The sequence below is a fragment of the Elephas maximus genome, chromosome 2 (assembly GCF_024166365.1).
Source record: "Elephas maximus indicus isolate mEleMax1 chromosome 2, mEleMax1 primary haplotype, whole genome shotgun sequence".
In the NCBI taxonomy this organism is placed as follows: domain Eukaryota; kingdom Metazoa; phylum Chordata; class Mammalia; order Proboscidea; family Elephantidae; genus Elephas; species Elephas maximus.
Window position 1 is genome coordinate 226,022,429 of NC_064820.1, and position 21,868 is coordinate 226,044,296.

Sequence of the window (21,868 nt, forward strand, 5' to 3'; positions counted from 1 at the left end):
TAAAATATTATTTTTGCCTTTTAACACCCTTAAAGGATGACAATGCTGCCAGCTGAAAGCGTAGGATTTGCAGGGTTAATATCAGTGGTATAACTTGGCTCCTTGTGTTTTGATATCAAACGGAATGATTAATAGAATATGGTCCAATATGCTAAGGAAATATCAATAGCAGTTCTAGTCATGGCATTTGTGCCCTCTCCTCTTACACGGAATAGTTTGTATAAAGTAAATTAAACCACTTTGGTATGAGACAAGTGGTGGGCTCCCTTTGGACTGCTTGTTCTCCCTCCACGTTCTCCACTCCTCACCCCACCGCCCCTTCAGAACTCTTCTGATTCAGCCCATGACATTTGGAGGGGGCGGTTGGAGTGCGTGGTGCAGGTAGAACCTGATTTATGTGAGAAGTAAGGGGCCTCTCGTTGCTACTCCAGATGTTTCGCGTGGAGCGCCTCTGAGTTCCTATTCTGAGATTGGAAGCAGTAAGGTGGCGTCTCGTTAGTTGCCGTGGAGCTGATTCTAACTTAGGGCGACCCCATGTGTGCACTGTAGAACTCTGCTCCCTACAGTTTTCAAGGGTGTGACTTTTTGGAAGCAGATTGCCAGGCCTGTCTTCCGAGGCACGCCTCTGGATGGATTCAAGCCGCCAAGCTTCCGGTTAGTAGTCGAGGGCTTAATGGTTTGCACCACCCGGGGACTCCTTAAAATGGATTTCTGGAAGCCAGAACAACAAGATGTGGAAACCACATGCATTTCTGTCACTTGATGGAGGCAGAAAGGTCTCGTGACTTCATTGTTTGGGTTAAAGGAGAGGGCTGCTTTGACGGCTGATCTTTTCTAAATGGCGTACCTTGAACACCTGCGTACAATACACACACCACCTCCCAGGCCTTCGGCAGCTGCACCCGAGAATCTTTATTATGCCAACTTACAGAAGACAAGTGTCGATAACAAAGGATTGGTTTTAGTCACGGGGTTGAACGGAGGAGAAACCAAGTGTCAGAACACAGTCCAAGGAGAAACCTGGCTCTGGCTAGGCTGAAAACCAAACGCCAAACGTGTTGCCACTGAGTCGATTCCAACTCATAGCGACCCTACATGACAGAGTAGAATTTCCCCATAGGGTTTCCCAGGCTTTACAGGAGCAGATGGCCAGGCCTTTCCTCTGTGGCACCACTGGGTAGGTTCGAGCCACCAACCTTTAGGTTAGTAGTTGGGCGCAAACCATTTACACCACCCGGAGACCTCTGGGTAAGCCTGAAGATGAACTTATATCAAAAAAAGGATGGGACCGTGCTTGGCTGGAGAGAAATGGAGTGAGTGCCCCACCTCTCCTCCCACCTCAGGCTCAGGGTCCCCACTGCTAGGCAGGAGAAAGCTGTCCACTGCAGGGCTGGGAGAGAGGGGTTGTCAGGAGCTCAAGATGGCACCGTGAAGAAAGGCCAGGAGAGGAGAGTGGTGTCCTCTGGCCCCTCTCAAGCCATGTCATGTTCCTCTTCCAGTCTCCTGGGCCTGAAGATACATGAGAAGCATCCACAGAATGTAGGAGCTTCAATCCAGTCTGTTCACTCAACTAGCCCCAGCAGGTTTCCACAGGGCCATCAGATAGCTGCCTCCACAATAAGTAACTGGATTCTGAGATTCCAAGAGACACTGCAGAAACAGCACTGATCCTGACTTGGAGGAGAAGGGTGAGGAGCTGGAGAGGGAATTCTGTCTCTTAGAACCAAAGGACTAATGACAGGGGTGACGGCAGAGAAGATCAGCTTGGGAGTCACACCCTGTGGGCTGAGCAAATGAGGGAGGTCCTCAAGGGTCTTGGTAACACAGAGAAGACCCTGTAGGTATACAGAGCCACCTCCAGCCCTGGCCTCCTGGAACCCACTGTTGGCCTCGAATGCCTGCCCCCAGTCCTCTGGGCTTCCCGGCAGTCATGTGAGGTCGTAAGACCAGCCCCACCTGCCTTTTGGAGCTAATGCGAAGCTGAGTTAGATGATGTCTTCACAGTCTTTGAACTCATCAGAGCAGATGTGGTCCATGTATAGGCTGTGGTAGGGCCTCAGTGCAGCCCTAGCCTAACTCAATCAGGCTTTTCAAATGCAATTTGTAGTTAGTTGCCATCAAATAGCCTCCAACTCACGGCATCCCCACACACAACAGAAAGAAATGTTGCCCAGTCCTGCACCATCTTTATAGTCGTTGGTATGCTCGAGTCCATTGTTGCAGCCAGTGTTTATTTTGAGTGTCTTCCTACCTACGGGCTCATCTTCCAGCACTATATCAGACAGTGTTCTCTTGTGACCCATGGGGTTTTCATTGGCTAATTTTAGGAAGCAGATCACCAGGCCTCTTAGTCTGGAAGCGTCACTGAAACCTCTCCACCATGTGTGACCCTGCTGGTATTTATAATACTGGTGGCATAGCTCCCAGCATCATACCAAAAGGAAAGCCATCACAGTATGCCAAAGTTGATCTTGTAAAGGGCTGGGTGGACCAGTGAGCATGTCCTGGCAGGCATTCTGCACTGAGGAACACAACAGCCGGGCTTATTCAGCTTTGTCCATGACTCTAAGCTATTCACCTTCAGAGTCCAGCGTGCAGCCCTTTATCTGGCGAGGCTGGTGAGGGTCCTAGCAGTGGGCCACAAGAGCCTGCTGTGCCTGCTCGACCAGAAGGGATGGGACAGGGGAAAGATGGCACCCATGGTGGGAGTGGGGGCCATCTCCTGGGAGGAGCCACAGTGCAGTCCCTCAGGTGGATAGGGGCTTACCACTGTGGGCGTCCCCTGTACACCTGGCCTATGAAAAAGGCTTAAGAAAGCCTCGTGCTCTTCTCAGCAGGGTTTATAAGAGCAAAAATGTGGACTGGGTAAGGGTTCTCAGTGCTGCTCTGTGGTGAAACCGTCTCTGAGAGGGTAAAACACTTTCGCCTCCCTTCAGGTTCATCTTCTCTGGGTTGAGCAGCACACCAAGCTGTCGCTGCAGGATCTGCAGGTACCAAACGGTCCTGCACACGTCTCTCACCAGAAGCCCCCAGCCCGGGATGGCCTGGGGCTGCCCCGTAACTCACTGGCCCTCTTGTTTCTCATCTGGACTGCGGGCCCCACCTCCCTGAGAACTCATCCATGGGGCTGCTTCCAGGACAAAATAGGATTTCATGCCCTGACTCATTTCCCTCCAGCTCCTGTGTGTACATGGGTGCAAAGTTCTTCATATCTTGTGGAAGCACAATGGAATGGAATGTTCTAGTAGGTGGTGGAATGTGTTATCCATGGCCTTTCCTGTTTCCTGGAAAAGCAGCCCTGGCCCTTGGGAGCTCTCCAACGAGTAAGGTGGCTTCATCAGGAGCAGGGTCTTCAGAGGCTGGCCTGAGGCTGCAGAGACAGACTCCCAGAGGAAGGAGCATACAAGAGGGGCCCCGGGTGGCTCAGGTGGACTCTGGTGGAGTGCTTTGTTTAGGGAGGATATAAAAAATAAATAATCTCATTGTTTGCAAAACCAATCTTTGTACCCGCCCTGACTTACAGCGACCCCATGCCCAAGGAAACGAAAACACTGCCTGGTCCTGCGCTGTCTCAGTGATGGGTCGTGGATCAGACTCTTATGATCCATAGTGATTTCATGGGCTGAATTTTGGAAGTAGATCTCCTTCTGAGAGAATGCTGGAAAAAAAGGGTGGTAGGCCCCTTGGCGGTGAAGACAGGAGCCAGGGAGAGGGAAATGGCCCACTGTGTGGTCCCTATCTCCAACGCCCTCTTTGGAGGGATGAGGGGGTGGGCCCAGGAGACCCTCAGCGAGCACGAGGAGCTGCCTAAGAAGAAAGCATCGGGCCAAACCAAAAAACCAAACCAGCTGCCATCGAGTCAACCCCGACTCACGATGACCCCGTGTGTGTCAGAGCAGAACTGTGCTCCATAGGGTTTTCAATGGCTGATTTTTCAGAAGTAGATCACCAGGCCTTTCTTTCAAGGTACCTCTGGGTGGACTCAAACCTCCAGGCTTTCAGTTAGCAGCTGAGCTCGTTAACGATGTGCACCATCTCAGGCTCCTGACCTGTTGCTGTTGTTGCCATTCGCCAACACTGAGTCAGCTGCCAACACATGGCGACCCCATGCACAATGGGATCCGACAGTTGTGACACATAGGGTTTTCGTTGGCCGATTTTCAGATGTAGGTTGCCAGGCCTTTTTTCTGAGGCACCTCGTGATGAATAAGAACCCCAGCTTTTCAGCCAGCAACCAAGTGCATTAACTGTTTGCACTACCGGGGACTCCGAAGTATTTAGAGTCGGTCTTGAACCTTGTCCGACTATGAGGACTAAAGGACAGTGGGGGGGGAAAGGGGTGTGCTATTTTTGTGGAGTGCCACAGAAGCAAGCTGTAGCAACCAGAGGTCCTGCAACTTGGGCCAGTGTTGAAGAGGACCACACGAGCCTCTCTGTGGGAAAACCAGCAGCTGGGGTCTGCACGAGATAGAGAGCGACCAGGGATCAGGAGAAACCGTCCTCCCCCCTCCACCCCACCTGATAAGCCTTTTCCAGAAGAAGCTCACTGAAGTTCTTTCCAGGTTCGTATCACTCAAAGGCAACATGTTCTAGAAGGAGGTGATGGAGTTGGGTTAAGGGGAGCATCCAGAGTGAGGCCACAGCAGGATTTGAACATGGCTCCTTCTGACCCCAGGTGCCCACTCCACCACCTGCTTCCCAGCCATTGAGCAGCACTGCCCTCTTTCTTTCTCTACCAAAGCTGCATTTTGTACTGACCGTGCATACACAATTCAAGAGCTGGAGTAAAAATTTTCTTCCTTGCAAGCTCTTCCTCCTTCTGGATGACCTCATCTCCCCAGAGAGCCTGCTGGGTGGGGGTCGCCCTCTGTGGCCACAAGGGGCTGGCACCCAGGGCTGGCCTGCCAGGGACAGGGACTGGGGTGGGTGAATTCTGGCTGGAGCCCCGAGGTGGGCTGCCCCCAGGAGGGGAGCCTGGTGTGGAGGCAGGGAAGGGACTGCTGCCCAGCCCCACCTTCCTGTGGGCCTGCCTTGGAGGCGGATTCTGAACACTGCTGCTGAAACCAGCCCCACAGCCCGCGTGGAAGCTGGCTGACCTTCCCCTTCCGGAGTCTCTCCTGGATCAATCATCAAAGCAGACAGGGAGGGCTCGTCCACGGTGCACCGTTTCTATCTTGGTGTCCAGCTTGCTTCCCTGTGGCGGGGAGCCAGCACTGATGCTTGCTTGGGTTGCACTGACTGCTTTAATCAGACGCCCTCATCCTTGCAAGTCAGCTTCAAGGTCTGGTTGCTGTTCAAAGACCTGGATTCTTATTTATAAGTGCACAAATGACTTCCTTCCCTCCTGAGAGGACTGGCCTGTAGCTTTGTGTGTCTCCGGGAGCTCCATTCACGTTCTCCTCATTTGTTGCTGCTGTTAGCTGCCATCACGTAGGCCTCCGGCTCATGGCAATCCCAGGAATAAAATGCTGCCCAGTGCTGTGCCACTTCATGATCGGCTGGGGCTTGGACCATTGTGATCCACTTGGTTTTCATGAACTGATTTTCGAAAGTAGGTTGCCAGGCCTTTCTTCCTAGTCTGCCTGTGTCTGAAGCTCTGTTGAAACCTGTTCAGCATCATAGCAACACACAAACCTCTACTGACAGATGGGTGGTGGCTGCACATGAGATGCATTGGCCGGGAATCAAACCCGGGTCTCCCACAAGAGAGGAGAGAATTCTACCACTGAACCACCATTGCTCTGCTTCCTGTTAGCGGGAAGAGTATTAACGTCATTCATAGTTGGCCTTGGCTTGAATGCTTGCTGTGTGCCCAGCATCATGGCAAACACTTGGCATTCATTTTCTCGTTTAATCATCACAGCAACCCTGTGATACCATCATGACCCCCTTTGTGCTGATCAGAAACCTGATCACCCATCTGTTTGTTTATCCTTTAGTCCATCCACCCAACAGAAATATTTAGATCCCTGGATGGTGCAGACGGTTAAACACTTGACTACTAGCTGAAAGGTTGACGTTTCGAATCCACCCAGAGGTGCCTGGGAAGATAGGCCTGGTGATCTGCTTCCAAAAGGTCACAGCCTTGAAAATCCTATGGAGCAGTTCTACTCTGCACACGTGGGGTCACCATGAGTTGGAATTGACTCGATGCCCTCTGTGCAGCGCTGCCTAGAGGAATGGAGCATGCCCCCTTGGTAATGGGCAGCCTGGCTGAGTCCCAATTTGGGCATCTATGTGAGAAAATGAGGGTTGTCTCCAGCTGGAGGAGGGCAGGTGGTCTTTCTCCTCCGGGCCCTTGCGGGGTGGATTGGGCAGGCAGTCTTCACAGTCTTCATGATGACCCTAGATGCATTGCTCCTCCAGGTCAAGGAGATCCTGACGGCGCTGGGCCTGCTATCCTGTGCCAACACGCGGACGGGCAGCCTCTCAGGTGGCCAGCGGAAGCGCCTGGCCATTGCACTGGAGCTGGTCAACAATCCACCCGTCATGTTCTTTGATGAACCGACCAGGTGAGTCAGTGCAGGGGAGCATCTGGGAGGGGCTGTGCCTCCTTGCTTGGTGGTACCCCCAGCTCGGCAGTTTCTGGGGGGCCCCTAACACTAAGTTCTGTCACGTGACCTCCCAGGGGGAGGCATGCTATGCTGCTCCCCTCTTTCTGCTTGTGTTCTGGGGTCATAGGGCCGAGAACCAACTTCCACCTCCTTCCCTTTTCCTCAAGAGACATCAAGTTCTCGGCTTATATGGGGAGACCCCCACAGGGTGCTTTCTGTATGTGAGTGGGCCCTGTGATAAAGTGGGCCCCGAAGTAGCACAACCGCTCTGAGGGCCAGTGCGCTGCAGTGCCCTGGAGAAGGGTCCTGGGGTCAGATGTGTTCTGGGAACGCTGGATCCTAATACACCGTGCTCCTCAGCACATTAGAGGCTCAGAGAAGGCTGGAGGAAGACTCTGGTCTCACCTTGCTCACCTGGGCTCTCTGTGGCTAACCAAGCCCAGCCCCTTCTCCCCAAGATGCCTGTTCACCTCCTGTGGGTGTACGCTGGGATGATACTCCAAGACCCTGGCTCTACGCCCACGGGCAGTAACTCGGCCATGCCTGTTCCTAACTGTATGATACTCACTTGCCCCTTGCAGCAAGTGCAGGACAGCCAGCGATGGGCAGGCAGGGTCGGAGATCCTCTTAACTGCCTCTGTCTAGTCTCCATGTTGCCCAGTTTATGCCCACTTGCCTCCCCCACCCCCCCGCCCAGTTAGATTTCGGGAGGGGTCTGTGCCTTCTGTGCCCAGGCCCTGCACAGTGCCCAGCCCACGGTGGGCGGAACTAAGACAGCCCTGTAAAGATACTTCAAAACAAGTGACTGCAGTGAGCCCTTAAAATAGCACCTTTGGGCAGAACATTGGTGTCGCTGGCGAGGGAGGCGTGGGCTGCGGGGGGCTGCCTGTCACATACTCAGTCACCTTATCTATCACAGGGAATGGAGGGTACAGAGCCTAAGGGGGTCAGGAGGTGCTGGGGGGAGTGAGGGAAGAGGAAAGGGCACCCTGGGCCCCAGCAAGAGCCCTCAGTGAGCTCCGGTAGAACACCTGCTGGAGAAAGCCCTGGCCTGCAGTTGCGTGGACAGCTACCCTCTCTGCCCCAGCCCTTGGTATGGGGAGGGACCAGGGCTGCGGTGGCCAACCCCCTCCATCACTTGGGAGGCCCAGCCAGCTGCTAGGACAGTGCTGAGTCCTCTCCTGCCAGGACAGGTGGGACTCCTCCACCATTTTCATCCTGGGTCCCTTTGGCAAGAACTACTGGGCATTTTCCCTGTCCTTGTCAAGCATTAAATACCATATGCACAGGCCCCACTGGGAGCAGGTGAAGCAGAGGGGGACCTCGGGGAGGGGCTGTGTAGCTGTAAGTCTCTGCTCTCAAGCCCTTCTGGGGCGCAGGGTTCCTGGGCCAGTGGGCTTGGTCCCACTGCCCACTGGGTCTCAACAGTGCCTTTGACTTGCAGCGGCCTGGACAGTGCCTCCTGCTTCCAGGTGGTCTCCCTGATGAAAGGGTTGGCCCAAGGAGGCCGCTCCATCATCTGCACCATCCACCAGCCCAGCGCCAAGCTCTTCGAACTGTTTGACCAGGTATGCCAGCCTGACCCCACCTGCCTAGTCCTGCTGTGATTTAAAAAAAAAAAAAGAATCCGTTGCCATCCAGTTGACCCCTACTCCTGGTGACCCCCTGTGTGTCAGAGTAGAACTGTGCTGTGTAGGGTTTTCACGGCTGATTTTTTTGGAAGTAGATCACCAGCCCTTTCTTCCAGGGCACTTCTGAGTGGACTCGAACTGCCAACCTTTTGGTTAGCAGCCAAGTGCATGGACTATTTGCACCAAATTGACGGCAATTTTTTTTTTTTTTTAACTTTTTGGCTTAGTAGCCTAATTTAAAATGTTAAGCACTGCGCCACCAGGGCTCTTTAGCAGGTGGTTAGTGACCAAAAAAAAAAGAGCAATATGGTAGCATGATCCTTGGGTACACAGCATCTTCCGTCTTCCCTGTCGCATTGTGGATTTCCCTTTGAGCTTTAACAGGGTGCTGGGGAGGTAGCTTAAAGATCTAATGAGAGGAAGAGAAAGCAAGAGAGAGACTGAGAGATGAAAGGAGACAGAGACAGACACAGAACAAGAGAGACAGAGAGGCTGGGATTGACTGAGAGTGCCCGTTGCTCTCGAAACAGGAAGGCAGGGGTTGATGTTTTTCCGCTCATTTTTTTTTTTCCAGCTTTACGTCCTAAGTCAAGGACAGTGTGTGTATCGGGGGAAAGTCTCCAATCTGGTCCCTTATCTGAGGGATTTAGGTCTGAACTGCCCGACCTACCACAATCCAGCAGATTTTGGTAAGTAGGACCTTGACCAGCAGGAAGGAGAAGGTTGGGGCTCTTCCCCACTCTGTGTGGGTCTCCACTTGTCCCTGGGCTCAGAATCAGGAATTACTTGAATCTCCCACAAATGGCTCAAGTTTCATTCTGTGGTGGACCTTCAAAACCCATTGCCGTTGAGTTGCTTCCGACTCATAGTGACCCTACAGGACAGATTAGAACCGCCCCACAGAGTTACCAAGGCTGTAATCTTTACAAAAGCAGACTGTCACATCTTTCTCCCGTGGAGCTGCTGATGGTTGGAACCGCTGACCTTTCAGTTGGGAGCCAAATGCTTAACTGCTGCACCACCAAGGCTCCTTAGCTACATGTTAGGAGCAGTGTTTCCTAACACATTTCCTTATTAGTCCTCTGGTTTAATGAAAGTGATTTCTCAAAAAACCCTTGCCATCGAGTCGATTCTGACTCATAGCGACCCTGTAGGACGGAGTAGAACTGCCCCAGAGGGTTTCCAAGGAGCAGCTGGTGGATTCGAACTGTTGACCTTTTGATTAACAGCCGAGCTCTGAACCACTGTGCTGTCCGGGCTCCATTTCTAAAAAAGAAAAAAAACAAAAGATTACGTTTGTTGTCGTTGTTAGGTGCCGTCAAGTTGGTTCCAACTCATAGCGACTACACGTACGACAGAACTAAACACGGCCCAGTCCTGCGCCATCCTTAAAGTTGTTGTCAGGCTTAAGCCCACTGTTGCAGCACTGTGTCGGTCCACCCTGTTGGGGGTCTTCCTCTTTTTTGATGAGCCTCTAGTTCACCAAGCATGTCCTTCTCCAGGGACTGACCCCTCCTGATAACACGTCCAAAGTATGTGAGACGTAGTCTCGCCATCCTTGGTTCTTAGGAGCATTCTGGCTGTACTTGTCCAAGACAGACTTGTTGGGTCTCTGGCAGTCCCTGATACGGTCAATACTCTTCTCCAGTACAATTCAAAGGCATCAATTCTTCTTCAGTCTTCCCCATTCGTAGTCCAGCTTTCACATGCATATCAGGCGATTAAAAATACCATGGCTTGGGTCAGGTGTACCTCAGTCTTCAAGGTGCCGGTCTTTGCTTTTTAACACTTTAAAGAGATCTGTTGCAGCAGATTTACCCAATACAATGCGTCTTTTGATTTCTTGACTGCTGCTTCCGTGGGTGTTGATTGTGGATCCAAGTAAAATGAAATCCTTGACAGCTTCAGTCTTTTCTGTTCGTAATGGTGTTGCTTATTGGTCCAGTTGTGAGGATTTTTGCTTTCTTTATGTTGAGGTGCAATCCATACTGAAGGCTGTGGTCTTTGGGCTTCATCAGTAAGTACTTCAAGTCCTCTTTACTTTCAGCAAGCAAGGTTGTATCATCTACATAACACAGGTTGTTAATGAGTCTTCCTTCAATTCTGATGCCCCGTTCTTCTTCATATAGTCCAGCTTATTGATTATTTGCTCAGCATACAGATTGAATAGGTATGGTGGAAGGATACGACCCTGACACACACCTTTCCCGACTTTAAACCATGCAGTATCCCCTTGTTCTGTTCGAATGACTGCCTCTTGATCTACGTACAGGTTCCCCATGAGCACAATTAAGTGTTCTGGAATTCCCATTCTTCGCAATGTTATCCATCATTTGTTATGATCCACACAGTCGAATGCCTCTGCATAGTCAGTAAGACACAGGTGAGCATCCTTCTGGTATTCTCTGCTTTCAGCCAGGAGCCATCTGACCTCAGCACTGATATCTTTGGTTTCACTTCCTCTTCTGAATCAGGCTTGAATTCACATTTAGGCAGCCTTTTTTGCATTAATTAACAGACACACGGAAAGTGGTGATTTAAATTTTGACAGAGCATTTAACAAACAAACAAAAAAACTGACCTTTGCAGTCCAGAGCTTGAGTTAATTGTCTGAGCTCCCATCTCTTAAAAGAGGCCTGGAAACTGGCTGGCCTCGCTGCCTGGCAATAAAAAAACCACTTGCGGTGGGGTCGACGCCAACTCCTGGTGACGCCATGTGTATCAGAGTAGAACTGTACTCCACAGGGTCTTCAGTGGCTGATTTTTCAGAAGTAGATTGCCAGTCCTGTCTTCCGAAGTACATCTGGGTGAACTTAAGCCTTCAGCTCGCGGTTAGCAGCCCGGCGTGTTAACTGTTTGCACCACCAAAGGATCCTGTTGCTTGTATAGTGCTCGCCGTATTTACAGCTCAAATACCCAACGCCATCAACGTGGTTCAAGGTTCCATCTTTGGTGTCTTCTCTTCCTGGCCCTAACCCACCAGGGCATTCACTCCACCATCAGACATCACTTATACCGGTGCCCACCCAATCCCTGTCCCCGGCACCCACTTCTCTGCTTCATATTCCCCAACACATCTATCAACATAATCTACAGTCTCTTCAAATTCAGGGTCTCCAAGACCAAGCTCGCTCTTTTCCTCCCATCACATCTGCTCCTGCTCCTTTTGTGCCCCTGGTCTCAGTTAGTGTTGTTAGCTGCCATCGGTTTGGCCCCCATCTCATGGCGACCCCGTGCACAACAGAAGGAAATACTGCCCCGTCTGGCACCATCCCTGTGATCAGTTGTGAATCAGACTGTTGTGATCCTTAGAGTTTTTATTGGCTGATTTTCAGCAATAGATCACCAGGCCTTTCTTCCTAGTCCATCTCAGTCTGGAAGCTCCCATGAAACCTGTTCAGCATCGTAGCAACACACAAGCCTCCACCAACAGTTGGGTGTTGGCTGTGCCTGAGGTGCACTGGCTGGGAATCAAACCTGGGTCTCCCACACGGAAGGCAAAAATTCTACCACTGAACCACCAGCTCCTTGATCTTGTTCTCAGTTAATAGCATCCTCTTTTGCCCAGCTCTCTGAGCAGGAGCCCTTGGCGTCCCTCCTGACTTCTCATATTTGGAGATAGCCAGTGCTTTCACTCCCCAGGGCCCCCTTGGCCATTGTGCTTGGAATCTAAGCCTTTGTCGTTGTCATCCCCTCCTCCTTGCTTTTTCTGCCATTAGCCTTTCCTGTTCAGTTGTTTTTCTTAAAAACATCTGGATATGCCACTCCCACGAGTCCTTATTTTCTACACTGTTCCCCAGCTGGCGTCACCCAAGACATTGTTCCAGGGGATGCTTCTCACTAGCAAGAAGTAGGCTGTGAGGGAAGGACACGAGGCAGTCAGCTGGAAGGAGGTGAGGCTGAGGGAGAGCCTTGCTTAAAGGGAAGACTTGAGCGTGTGGAAACGCCACTGGGAAGGATCTGCTCGATAGTTGCCTGTTGATCCAGAAGAGAAGAAGGGACAGTTGGTGACGGGGTGCTCCTGAGCAGGTGGAGGCAGAGACCCTAAGCCTGAGAAGAGATGAGACCTTAGAGGGAGAACAAACAGGCAGGAAGAGACAGCGCACAAGGAAATGGGGAGAGACCCTGGAAAGATGAGGGTGCTCCCTTCTGGGGGCCTCCATTTCCTCTGTGAGGACAGGAGTCCAGGGCATCTGAAAAGAGGGCAGGAGGCAAGGGGATGTGGCAGGTGTGAGTGTCAGGGCAGCAGGCAGAGATGGCCTGGAGTGGTGAGGGTGTTGTTGATGTCATTGATGATGAGTTTCTAGTGGGCAAGGCATCTTGGGTTGTGACTTTCTCGGGCGTGCTTGGCTGCCCCGATGCAGAGAGCTGATTTTGCCAGAGAGCTGTGACAAAAAGGCGAGGGGACAAGGGAGATTGGAGGTGAGCAAGAAATGTTATTGGAGGGAAGGGTGCTGCACAAGGAGGGACGTGGGGAAAGGAGAGGGCAGACCAGATGGCTGACTGGAAGAGCCGGCATCATGGGAGTGGCTGAACATGCCAGCTGGCCGGAGAGGATGTGATGGCACCGGCAGAGGTAGTGATCCTGGAGGGCCTTTAAGCTGGGTGATGCCCAGGGTGAAGGGGTGATGGTGGGAGCAAGTGGTGGAAGTGGAGAGAAGGAGGGGATACTCCGTGGGGATCTGAGAGGTGCTGGCAGATCATTCTACGACCTGAAAGCCACTGGGTGGCAAGCACCCCATCTGGCCCCAGGTACTCTGTGTCCCTGTAGAACGGTCACTGCCCTCATCACTCACACCTGCTAAACTTCGAGCTCTTCTAACAGAAGGGCTGCTTGGTCCCGCTTATCTCCCAGCACCAACTGTCACGTTGCCATAGTAGGTCATAAATGCCAGGTGGTGAATACATTCCTAGGTGCTTGAGCGGATGGCTCCTCAGAGTCTCCGACTTCACAGTACACCTTTGCATCTTCCACTTCCCAGTGGCCTCGCTCCAGGTTTTAGAGTCTAACGCTGATCGATACATGATTTTGCCATCGTTCCCCTCACTGTGTGGCACCTGCGTAATCATTTTAAATGATTTCCACTCGCATCCTTTCCTCGACAATAAGGACTTTGTAGTTGCACAATCAGGAGTCCTTGGGTAATGCAGACAGTTCACACACTCGTGCTCGGCTGCTAATCGAAAGGTTGGAGGTTCAAGTCCAGCCAGAGGTGCTTCAGAAGAAAGGCCTGGCGATCTACTTCCCAAACAATCAGCCATTGAAAACGCTATGAAGCGAAGTCCTGCTCCAACACATGTGGGTCACCACGGGTCAGGGTCAGCTCGATGGCAGCTGGGTTTGGTCAGTCATAAAACCAAGGCGACCCACAATGCGTATGAGCAGTATTCAGGCACCCACCTTGCCGACGCCGGGGCCTAAGCGGTGTCTGTGTTCTGTGCAGTCATGGAGGTTGCATCCGGCGAGTATGGGGACCAGAACAGCCGCCTGGTGAGAGCTGTCCGGGAGGGCACGAGCAACGCCGCCTACAGGAAAGACCTTGAGGGTGACGCCGAGGCGAACCCTTTTCTTTGGCACCGGCCCTCTGAAGAGGTAAAGCAGGCAAAACGATTAAAGGGGTGGAGAAAGGTAACGCAGACCCCTTAACGCCTGGGGGAGAGCTGCATGCTGCTCTAAGCACCTGGCTGCACGGGACTCTTCGCCGAGATGCAGTGGACCTGGGGGTGGGGTTTCACCTCGTTTTCCCTCTTGGATATGCCCGTAGGACTCCGCGTCCGTGGAAGGCTGCCACAGCTTCTCAGCCAGCTGCCTCACCCAGTTCTGCATCCTCTTCAAAAGAACGTTCCTCAGCATCATGAGAGACTCGGTAAGGGTGCTTCAGACTACTCTCATGGCCAAGGAAGCTCGTCCTGCCCAAACTGCTGGACTGTTTTTCCTCTTTTTTTATCAGTCAGCTTTTACTCTGGTATGCTGCAGTAACAAACAACCCTGCACACCAGTGTCCACAACAGTAACTATTTGTGTCTTGCTCGTGTTACATGTTGGCAGCTGGGGGCTGGTTGTGCCTCTGCTCATGTGTCTTCTCCTTCTGGGACCCAGAATAAAGGAGCACCTCCTTTCTGGACTGTGCCTGTCCCATGGTGAAGGGAAAGGGCAAGAGAAAAACCAAGTGGCCGTCCTGAAGCCTTCTGCTCAAAGGTGGCCAGTTGTCACTTGGCTCATGTTCCACTGGTCAAAACAAGTCATATGGCTACTCCTGACGCCAGGGGAAATGGGGGACTATATTCTTCCTTCAGTAAACCACTGTAGGTCACAAGGCAATGGACTGAATATATAATCCCTTGCAGGAAAGGAGGCATACTTGATAATGGGGAACCATAATAGTACCCACATTGAAAGTGGACAATCTGGCCACCAGCCTAGGAGGGTCTGAGCGCTCAGTGGGGCCTCCAGGACCTAATTTGAAGACTGTAGGGCTCTTCAAGCGTGAGCCTTTGGTCTCTCCGTTCTTTGCCTCCCTCCCCACCATCCTTTTTGCTTCTCTGAAGGTAGACTGCCCTTGTTGGTTTGTCATTTTTGGAAGGACTTTAACAAAGGATAACAATGACTTCTGTTGTGACAGGAACAAAATCCTGCCCTGTGTGTGTATGTGTGTCCATGCATGTGTTGGAAGTGGTTTAGGGTTTGGGGATTGTTTTTCTGGAGGAGAGGGGCAGGATGAAGCAGGATGGAGCCAGGTTCCAGTGCTTCTGAAGGCCTTGGCCTCGTTGCTCTCGGGGAACGCCCAGTCCCAACTTCCATGCACGCTGGGTAAGAGCTGTGTTTGCCCCCCAGGTCCTGACACACCTGCGGATCACCTCACACATTGGAATTGGCCTTCTCATTGGCCTGCTCTACTTGGGGATTGGGAACGAAGCCAAGAAAGTCCTCAGCAACTCCGGCTTCCTCTTCTTCTCCATGCTGTTCCTCATGTTCGCTGCCCTCATGCCCACCGTCCTCACCTGTGAGTGACCACCCCAGACCCTCTGCTTTGTTACCTGTGTTTCCTCCCTAAGAATGGGGACTGAGGTCACGGCTTGACCAATAGGTGAATTTCCTGCAAGCATGGTGTCTTCTTTTATGAAGACCATCTCTTTTGTGGACAGATACAGATATTATTATCTTTGCTATTAGTCAAGAAAATGCATTGTTTAAGCCAAAGGAATGAATTGCTAATGAAGGCTTTGAAGCATGGTGGAAAGGCTGATGGGGAGATATTTCCAAAAGGTGCACTCATCAGGAGCCCCTCAAATTCTACTACTTAAGCATTACCTGGTTAGGTTATGAGGGCACCGATGGTTCAGTGGTGGACTTCTCGCCTTCCATACAGGAAGCCCAGGTTCAGCTCTTGGCCAGTGCACCTCTTGTGCAGCTGTCACTGATCTATCGGTGAAAGCTTGTCTATTGCTATGGTGCTGAATAGGTTTCAGCAGAGCTTCCAGACTATGATGGACTAGGAAGAAAGGCCTGGCAATCTACTTTCAAAAACCAGCCAGCGAAAATGCTACGGATCCCAAGGGTCTGATCCGCAACCCGTCATTGAGATGGCGCAAGAACGGACAGCATTTTGTTTCCATTGTGCATGGGGTTGCCGAGTCGGGGGCAAACCAAAACAACAACAGTTCAGCTATTAAAATAGCCCTTGTATGGCCAACTTTGTGAGTGGGTAATGCTCTTACAGACAGATTTCCATGTAATTCTAATTTGCTCTCAAAGTAGGCTTCCCTAAGTCACTTGAAGCTGATAGAGTGGAGAGATGTTGTTTTAGCAGCGCTCCAGTATAAGCACCCCCTCCCTGCTGTGACCCCTCTTGAAATTGCCCTGACTTTCTGAGACCAGCTTGGGAAGACTTGCCCGTGAGAAGGAGCCACATTGTGGCAGAGTTTCAGGAGAGGCAGATTCGATGAGAATAAGATTAGCGGTGGATACTTGGATTAATAACTAAAATAATGCTCATCGCTCTCGTAGATGTTGTTCACCCATGACGCCCCACTCAGTGACTCTTCAGGCTATAAGATGGTTGACAGTCCTTCCAGGCTGGTGGTGGTGGTGTTGTGTGCTGATAAGTTAATTCTGATTCATAGCAACCCCATAGGACTGAGTAGAACTGCCCCATGGGGATTCCTAGGCTGAAGTCTTTACGGAAACAGATGGCCAGGTCTTTTCTCCCATGGAGCAGCCGGTGGGTTTGAACCACTGATCTTTTTGTTAGCAGCTGAGCGCTTAACCATTGCACCACCAGGACTCCTTTCCAGGCTGGTAAAATGTTTCCCATCGCCTTGCTCAAACTGTAAGTGCTTAAAGCATTGTAAGGCCTACGTAGAATGGGGTTAGAAGCCGTTCAGCACAAGACCGCCGTACTTAAACATTTGGCACACTAGACCTGTCTGCTTGAACCCATTTTTCTCCATTTTCCTATTCTCCCAGTTCCCCTTGAGATGGGAGTATTCCTTCGGGAACACCTGAATTACTGGTACAGCCTGAAGGCCTATTACCTGGCCAAGACCATGGCTGACGTCCCCTTCCAGGTAGGTGGTAAAAGAGGGTGTCACTTGAAGGGTTCTTCATTTGTACCCTACAGAGCAGGGTGAGGGACCTTGAATCCCATAAGAGGGATCAGCTGGGGCACACAGCAGGGTGACAGGGCTTTCTCAATGGTGGACCTTCCCTGGAACCTAGGGGTTTATAGGGCAGTGGTGCTCTGCCTGTTCTGAGTGCTGCCATGACGCTCTGTGTCTGTCCCCAGATCATGTTCCCAGTGGCCTACTGCAGTATTGTGTACTGGATGACCTCACAGCCCTGTGATGCCGTGCGCTTTGTCCTGTTTGCTGCTCTGGGCACCATGACGTCGCTCGTGGCCCAGTCCCTGGGCCTGCTTATCGGGGCCGCATCCACATCCTTGCAGGTACTGTCCAAGGGACACTGCAGGCTAGACCCTCCTCCCGCGGCCCCTCCTCCCCTTCTGCCCTGACTTCCTAGCCTGGCTTTCCGAGGCTGTTCCCATGGGAGACAATCACGTGGCCATGGACCATCAGTGTTGGCACAAAGAGAAACTGCAGGTGCCCTTGATGCCAGTTGACATCGAGTCAACTCAGACTCATGGTGACCCCATGTTTGTCAGAGTAGAACTCTGCTCCAAAGGGTTTTCAATGGCCAATTTTTCAGAAGTAGATTGCCAGACCGTTCATCCGAGGCACCCCTGGGTGGACTTGAATGTCCAACCCAAGCGCCTTAACCGTTTGCACCAGCCAGGGACTTCCCAAACCAAGAAACCAACTGCCATCAAGTCATTTGCAACTCATGGCGACCCCTTGTGTTACAGAGTAGAACTACTCCATAGGGTTTTCTTGGCATATCTCTGGGGCTTCCTTCTGTGGTAACCACTGGGTGGGTCCTAACCACTGACCTTTATGTTAGTCCCCCACCCAAAAAAAACCAAACCCGTTGCCATGAAGTCAATTCCAACTCATAGCGACCATGTAGGACAGAGTAGAACTGTCCCAATAGGGTTTCCAATGAGTGCCTGGTGGATTCAAACGCCAGCCTTTTGGTTTGCAGCTGAACTCTTTAACCACTATGCTATGTACAAACCATTTGTGCCAACTAGGGACCTCCAGAACTCCCTTACATGGCACTTACTGTAGACCAGGTGCTGTTTCCTGGGCTTTGCATATATTAACTCGCATAGTCCTGACCACATCCCATGAGTTAGATGCTGTACTAGCCCCAGTTCACAGGTGGGAGGACTGAGGCCCAGAGTGCTGACATGATTTGGTCAGGGTCACACACCTGTGTTTTGCTGCCACTGTGTGATCCACTCAGCCATCCTCAGACCTGCCCTGTGGCACTCACACACTCCACACACATACCCCACCACTGGCCTCACATGCCCGTTCCTCCTCCCCCTCGCCTCCAAGACTCCTGGAACCACTCCTGCCCCCCCAGCATCCCAAACCCACATGGGTTTCCAACTCTTCACCTCTGTGCTCCTTCCTCTTTAACTCGAGTGCTATCCTTTTAAACAAAAACTAAAGAACTCCTTGGTCAGTGAGGATACCTGGGGCCCTCTGCCCCTCCCTTGCTTGTATGCTGGTAGTCCTGTTTCACCTCCACAATCCATTCTGAATGAGCTTCTGAACCTCCAGGGCCTCAGCCTCCCATGCATAAATGGGAATCACAGTGATACTGATCCTGTAGGATTGTCATGAGGTCCTCGATGGCACAAACAGTATTCACTCGAATAGTAGCATAAAGGTTGGCAGTTTGAGCTCACCCAGTGGCACTGTGAAGAATGGCCTGGTGATCTGCTTTCATAAAGATTACAGCCAAGAAAACCCTATGGAACAGTTCTATTCCATAACACATGGGGTCACCATGAGTTAGAATCACCCCTATAGCAACAGGTTTGGTTTTGGGGTTGTGGTGAGGCTAAATATGACACTCCATGTCAGGTGCTTGGGCCCACAGTCAGCACCCAAGAAATGGTGCTAGTTACTCCTTCCATAATCCCCACTGTTCCCCTCACCATGGCCTCCCTTGCAGAGTCTCCTCAGCATCTTGCACAAAGGAAAACCTCATTGCATCTTTGTGAGGAGTCAGGTACCAAGTGGCTTTTAAAGGAGAAGTAGGGCTGGGCTCTCCTGTGTGGTTTGCGCTGGTCTCAGCAAGCCAGCTGGGAGGTGGATTTTCCTCCCTGGGTCTGATATGCTCTCACAGCACGGTTGCTACCCCAGGCCCTGGCCCTGAGTCAGGGCCTCCTTGCTTGCTCCCCTGCCCCCCATCTCTGCCCTTGAACTTGCCTTGTGGTTGAAGATTGCTGGTTTCATGTCTTAGGGACAGGCGCTTTATCTAGTTTAACCCTGTCTCCAAGGCCCAGCACAGTGCCAGGCACATCCCAGGCATTTCACAAGCGTTTGTTGCCCAGACTGTACAGGCATTTATCTCCAGGGTTCCTAACCCTTCTCCACACAGCCGCCCTTGGGACACCCCATGGGACACCACCACAGGACATAGTCCTCACTATGAGCACAGTGTACCACATGCGCCATCCTCTGGCCCTCAGAACCACTCGGCTCACTCAGCCCTGTGCTTCACCACCAGCTACCCTGGAAATACCTGCTGACAGGGGCACCTTGTGTCTGCAGTCCTTTGTTGTCTCTGCTCCCTCAGTCTGGCATGCCCGGGACTGCCTGGAGAGCCACCACCCACCACAAAAGCTCAACCCCTCCTCACCTGCCCAGTGACACCCCCCAAAGAGCCAGCCCCACTGGCCCTAGGGAGACTCCCCAGCCCTCCTTTGGGGCTTCAAGTATACCCATAGCACCATTTGTGATGTTCCTGTTTACAAGTGTGCACACCCACAAACCACACACAGACACACACAACACTTAGACCCGCCTACAAAACACACACACAGTTACACACATGCACACACACTCATACATACACTCACATACACACACTACACACTCACACTCAAACACACACACACACACACACACTCACACACATACACACCACAACGTCTCACTGGATTTTTGTTTCACTTTAAAGACAAGAGTTGTGTGGCACTGGTGGTGGGGATTTATCTGTGGCTACTGGTACTACAGAGGTGGTCACACAGAGGAAGCTGAAGTTGGTTTAATCCATTCGTTCTGGAACTATTGGCTGAGAGCCTACCATGTGCCAAGCACTGGTCTTTGAAACCTGGGGCCCAGTGCCAAGAAGTCCTACCTTTGACGCGTGGCCTCCCTCCCCATGGGTCTACAATGGGAAGGACACTCAGCCTGGCTAAAGGACAGCGTCCAAGGGCTCTCCCACCCGCTCCTCTGGGGTCTAAAGGAGGCTCACTGGGGACTTGCGATGGATGTCACAGCAGACAGCCGTGTGTCTGACTCCAGGTGGGGGCGGAGCCTTCAGATACGCCACTTAATTGTCAGCTCCTCAGGGAGACCCCGTCCCCTGTGCTTAATTAAACGTGCCTAATTACCGTTCCCAGAAGACACCTGCCTCTGCTCTTCAGTGGAAGCTGTATTTTATTTTATTTTTGGTTTTTAAACCATAGGCATAAAACACAGTCCCTGTCTAAGTATAAAAACACAGTCCTTGTCTAGGCATAAAAACATAGTCCCTTCCCCATGCATGGACCAGGGCACCGGCTCCTCACAAGATGGAAACAAGGTGCTTTTCGGCCACCATCTTGGTTCTTGTACCAACCCATCCTTAACACCGTGGTGCTTGGGGGAGTCATCCTATCCATGGTCTCACCTGCCTATCACTTGAGGAGGAAGTAGGCAAGACTTCCTGCCTGTCCCCAGAGTAAGTTCTCCTGTGTCCCTGCTTCACTCCCAGGTGGCGACCTTTGTGGGCCCTGTGACTGCCATCCCTGTCCTCCTCTTCTCGGGATTCTTCGTCAGCTTCGACACCATCCCCACATACCTGCAGTGGATGTCCTACATTTCTTACGTCAGGTAGTGTGGGAGGGGACTTCATCATGACAGAGGGGAGGGCCTGGGGCCAATGTGTACTTGTTCACAAAAGCCACTTCTTGGCCGTCAGCTAAATGCTGGTCATGAATCCGAAGATATCGATGACTTATTTTTTTCCTTCTTGTCTGTGGCCCCACCCTCACCAGCACACACACAAAACAAGGGTAAAATAAACACAAGGAATTCATACTCAGAAGAAACCATGGTATATTCCCATATTCTGGGTATTTGAAAGCTGCCTTAGCAAGAGAGTGTTTTCATCTTTTAGAAACTTCACCCCTCTAAGTAAGCTTCATGTTCCTCTCTGAAATGAACAATGCTTATAATACGGCTCCAGGTATTTGTAAACTGTAATAAGGAATCCAGGGGAAAATAAAATAAGTCATGTTTTAAATCTCCTAATAGGGTCACTATGAGTTGGAATCGACTCAACGGCAGCGGGTTTGGTTTTTTTGTTTTCTAATATCTTTGATTAAGAATAGCCTACCTAGGAATATACCCTAGAGAAATAAGAGCCATCACACGCCTAGACATACGCACATTACAGCATTATTCACAATAGCAAAAAGATGGAAACAACCTAAGTGCCCCCAACAGATGAATGGATAAACAAATTATGGTACATGTACACAGTGGAATACCACGCAACAGTAGAGAACTATGATGGACTTGAGAAACATTTCACAACATGGATGAATCTGGAGGGCACTATACTGAGTGAAGTAAGTCAATCACAAAAGGACAAATATTGTATAAGACCACTATTATAAAAACCCAAGAAAAAGTTTACACACAGGAAGAAAAAATCTTTGGTGGTTATGAGGGAGTTGGAGGAGTGGGGAGGGGAAAATGTTAACTTTGATGAAGGGAAAGACAATACACAATATAGGGGAAATCAGCACAACTTGACCAAGGCAAAGTCACAGAAACTTCCTAGACACATCCACACATCCCGAGGGACTGAGTTACTGGTGCTGAGGGCTGGGAACCATGGTCTCAGGACATCTAAGTCAACTGACATAACATAGTTCATAAAGAAAATGTTCTACATCCTACTTTGGTGACTGGTGTCTGGGACCTTAAAAGCTTTTGAGCGGCCATCTAAAATACATCAATCACGTTAAGAGCAAAGGAGAACAAAGAAAACCAAAGACA

At 51.2% G+C, this 21,868-nt stretch overlaps 1 protein-coding gene across 1 annotated transcript in view; it reads left to right on the top strand.

The window, feature by feature from the left end:
* The window catches only part of ABCG1 (ATP binding cassette subfamily G member 1), a 94,561-nt gene that overhangs the window by 66,417 nt on the left and 6,276 nt on the right, over nt 1–21,868 (top strand). Inside the window, exons 6-14 of the mRNA XM_049874929.1 lie at nt 6,367–6,512; nt 7,999–8,122; nt 8,760–8,874; nt 13,630–13,778; nt 13,951–14,052; nt 15,021–15,189; nt 16,653–16,753; nt 16,972–17,130; nt 20,577–20,695. Coding sequence (XP_049730886.1) covers nt 6,367–6,512; nt 7,999–8,122; nt 8,760–8,874; nt 13,630–13,778; nt 13,951–14,052; nt 15,021–15,189; nt 16,653–16,753; nt 16,972–17,130; nt 20,577–20,695 — 1,184 coding nt within the window. The remainder of the gene's footprint in view (nt 1–6,366; nt 6,513–7,998; nt 8,123–8,759; nt 8,875–13,629; nt 13,779–13,950; nt 14,053–15,020; nt 15,190–16,652; nt 16,754–16,971; nt 17,131–20,576; nt 20,696–21,868) is intronic.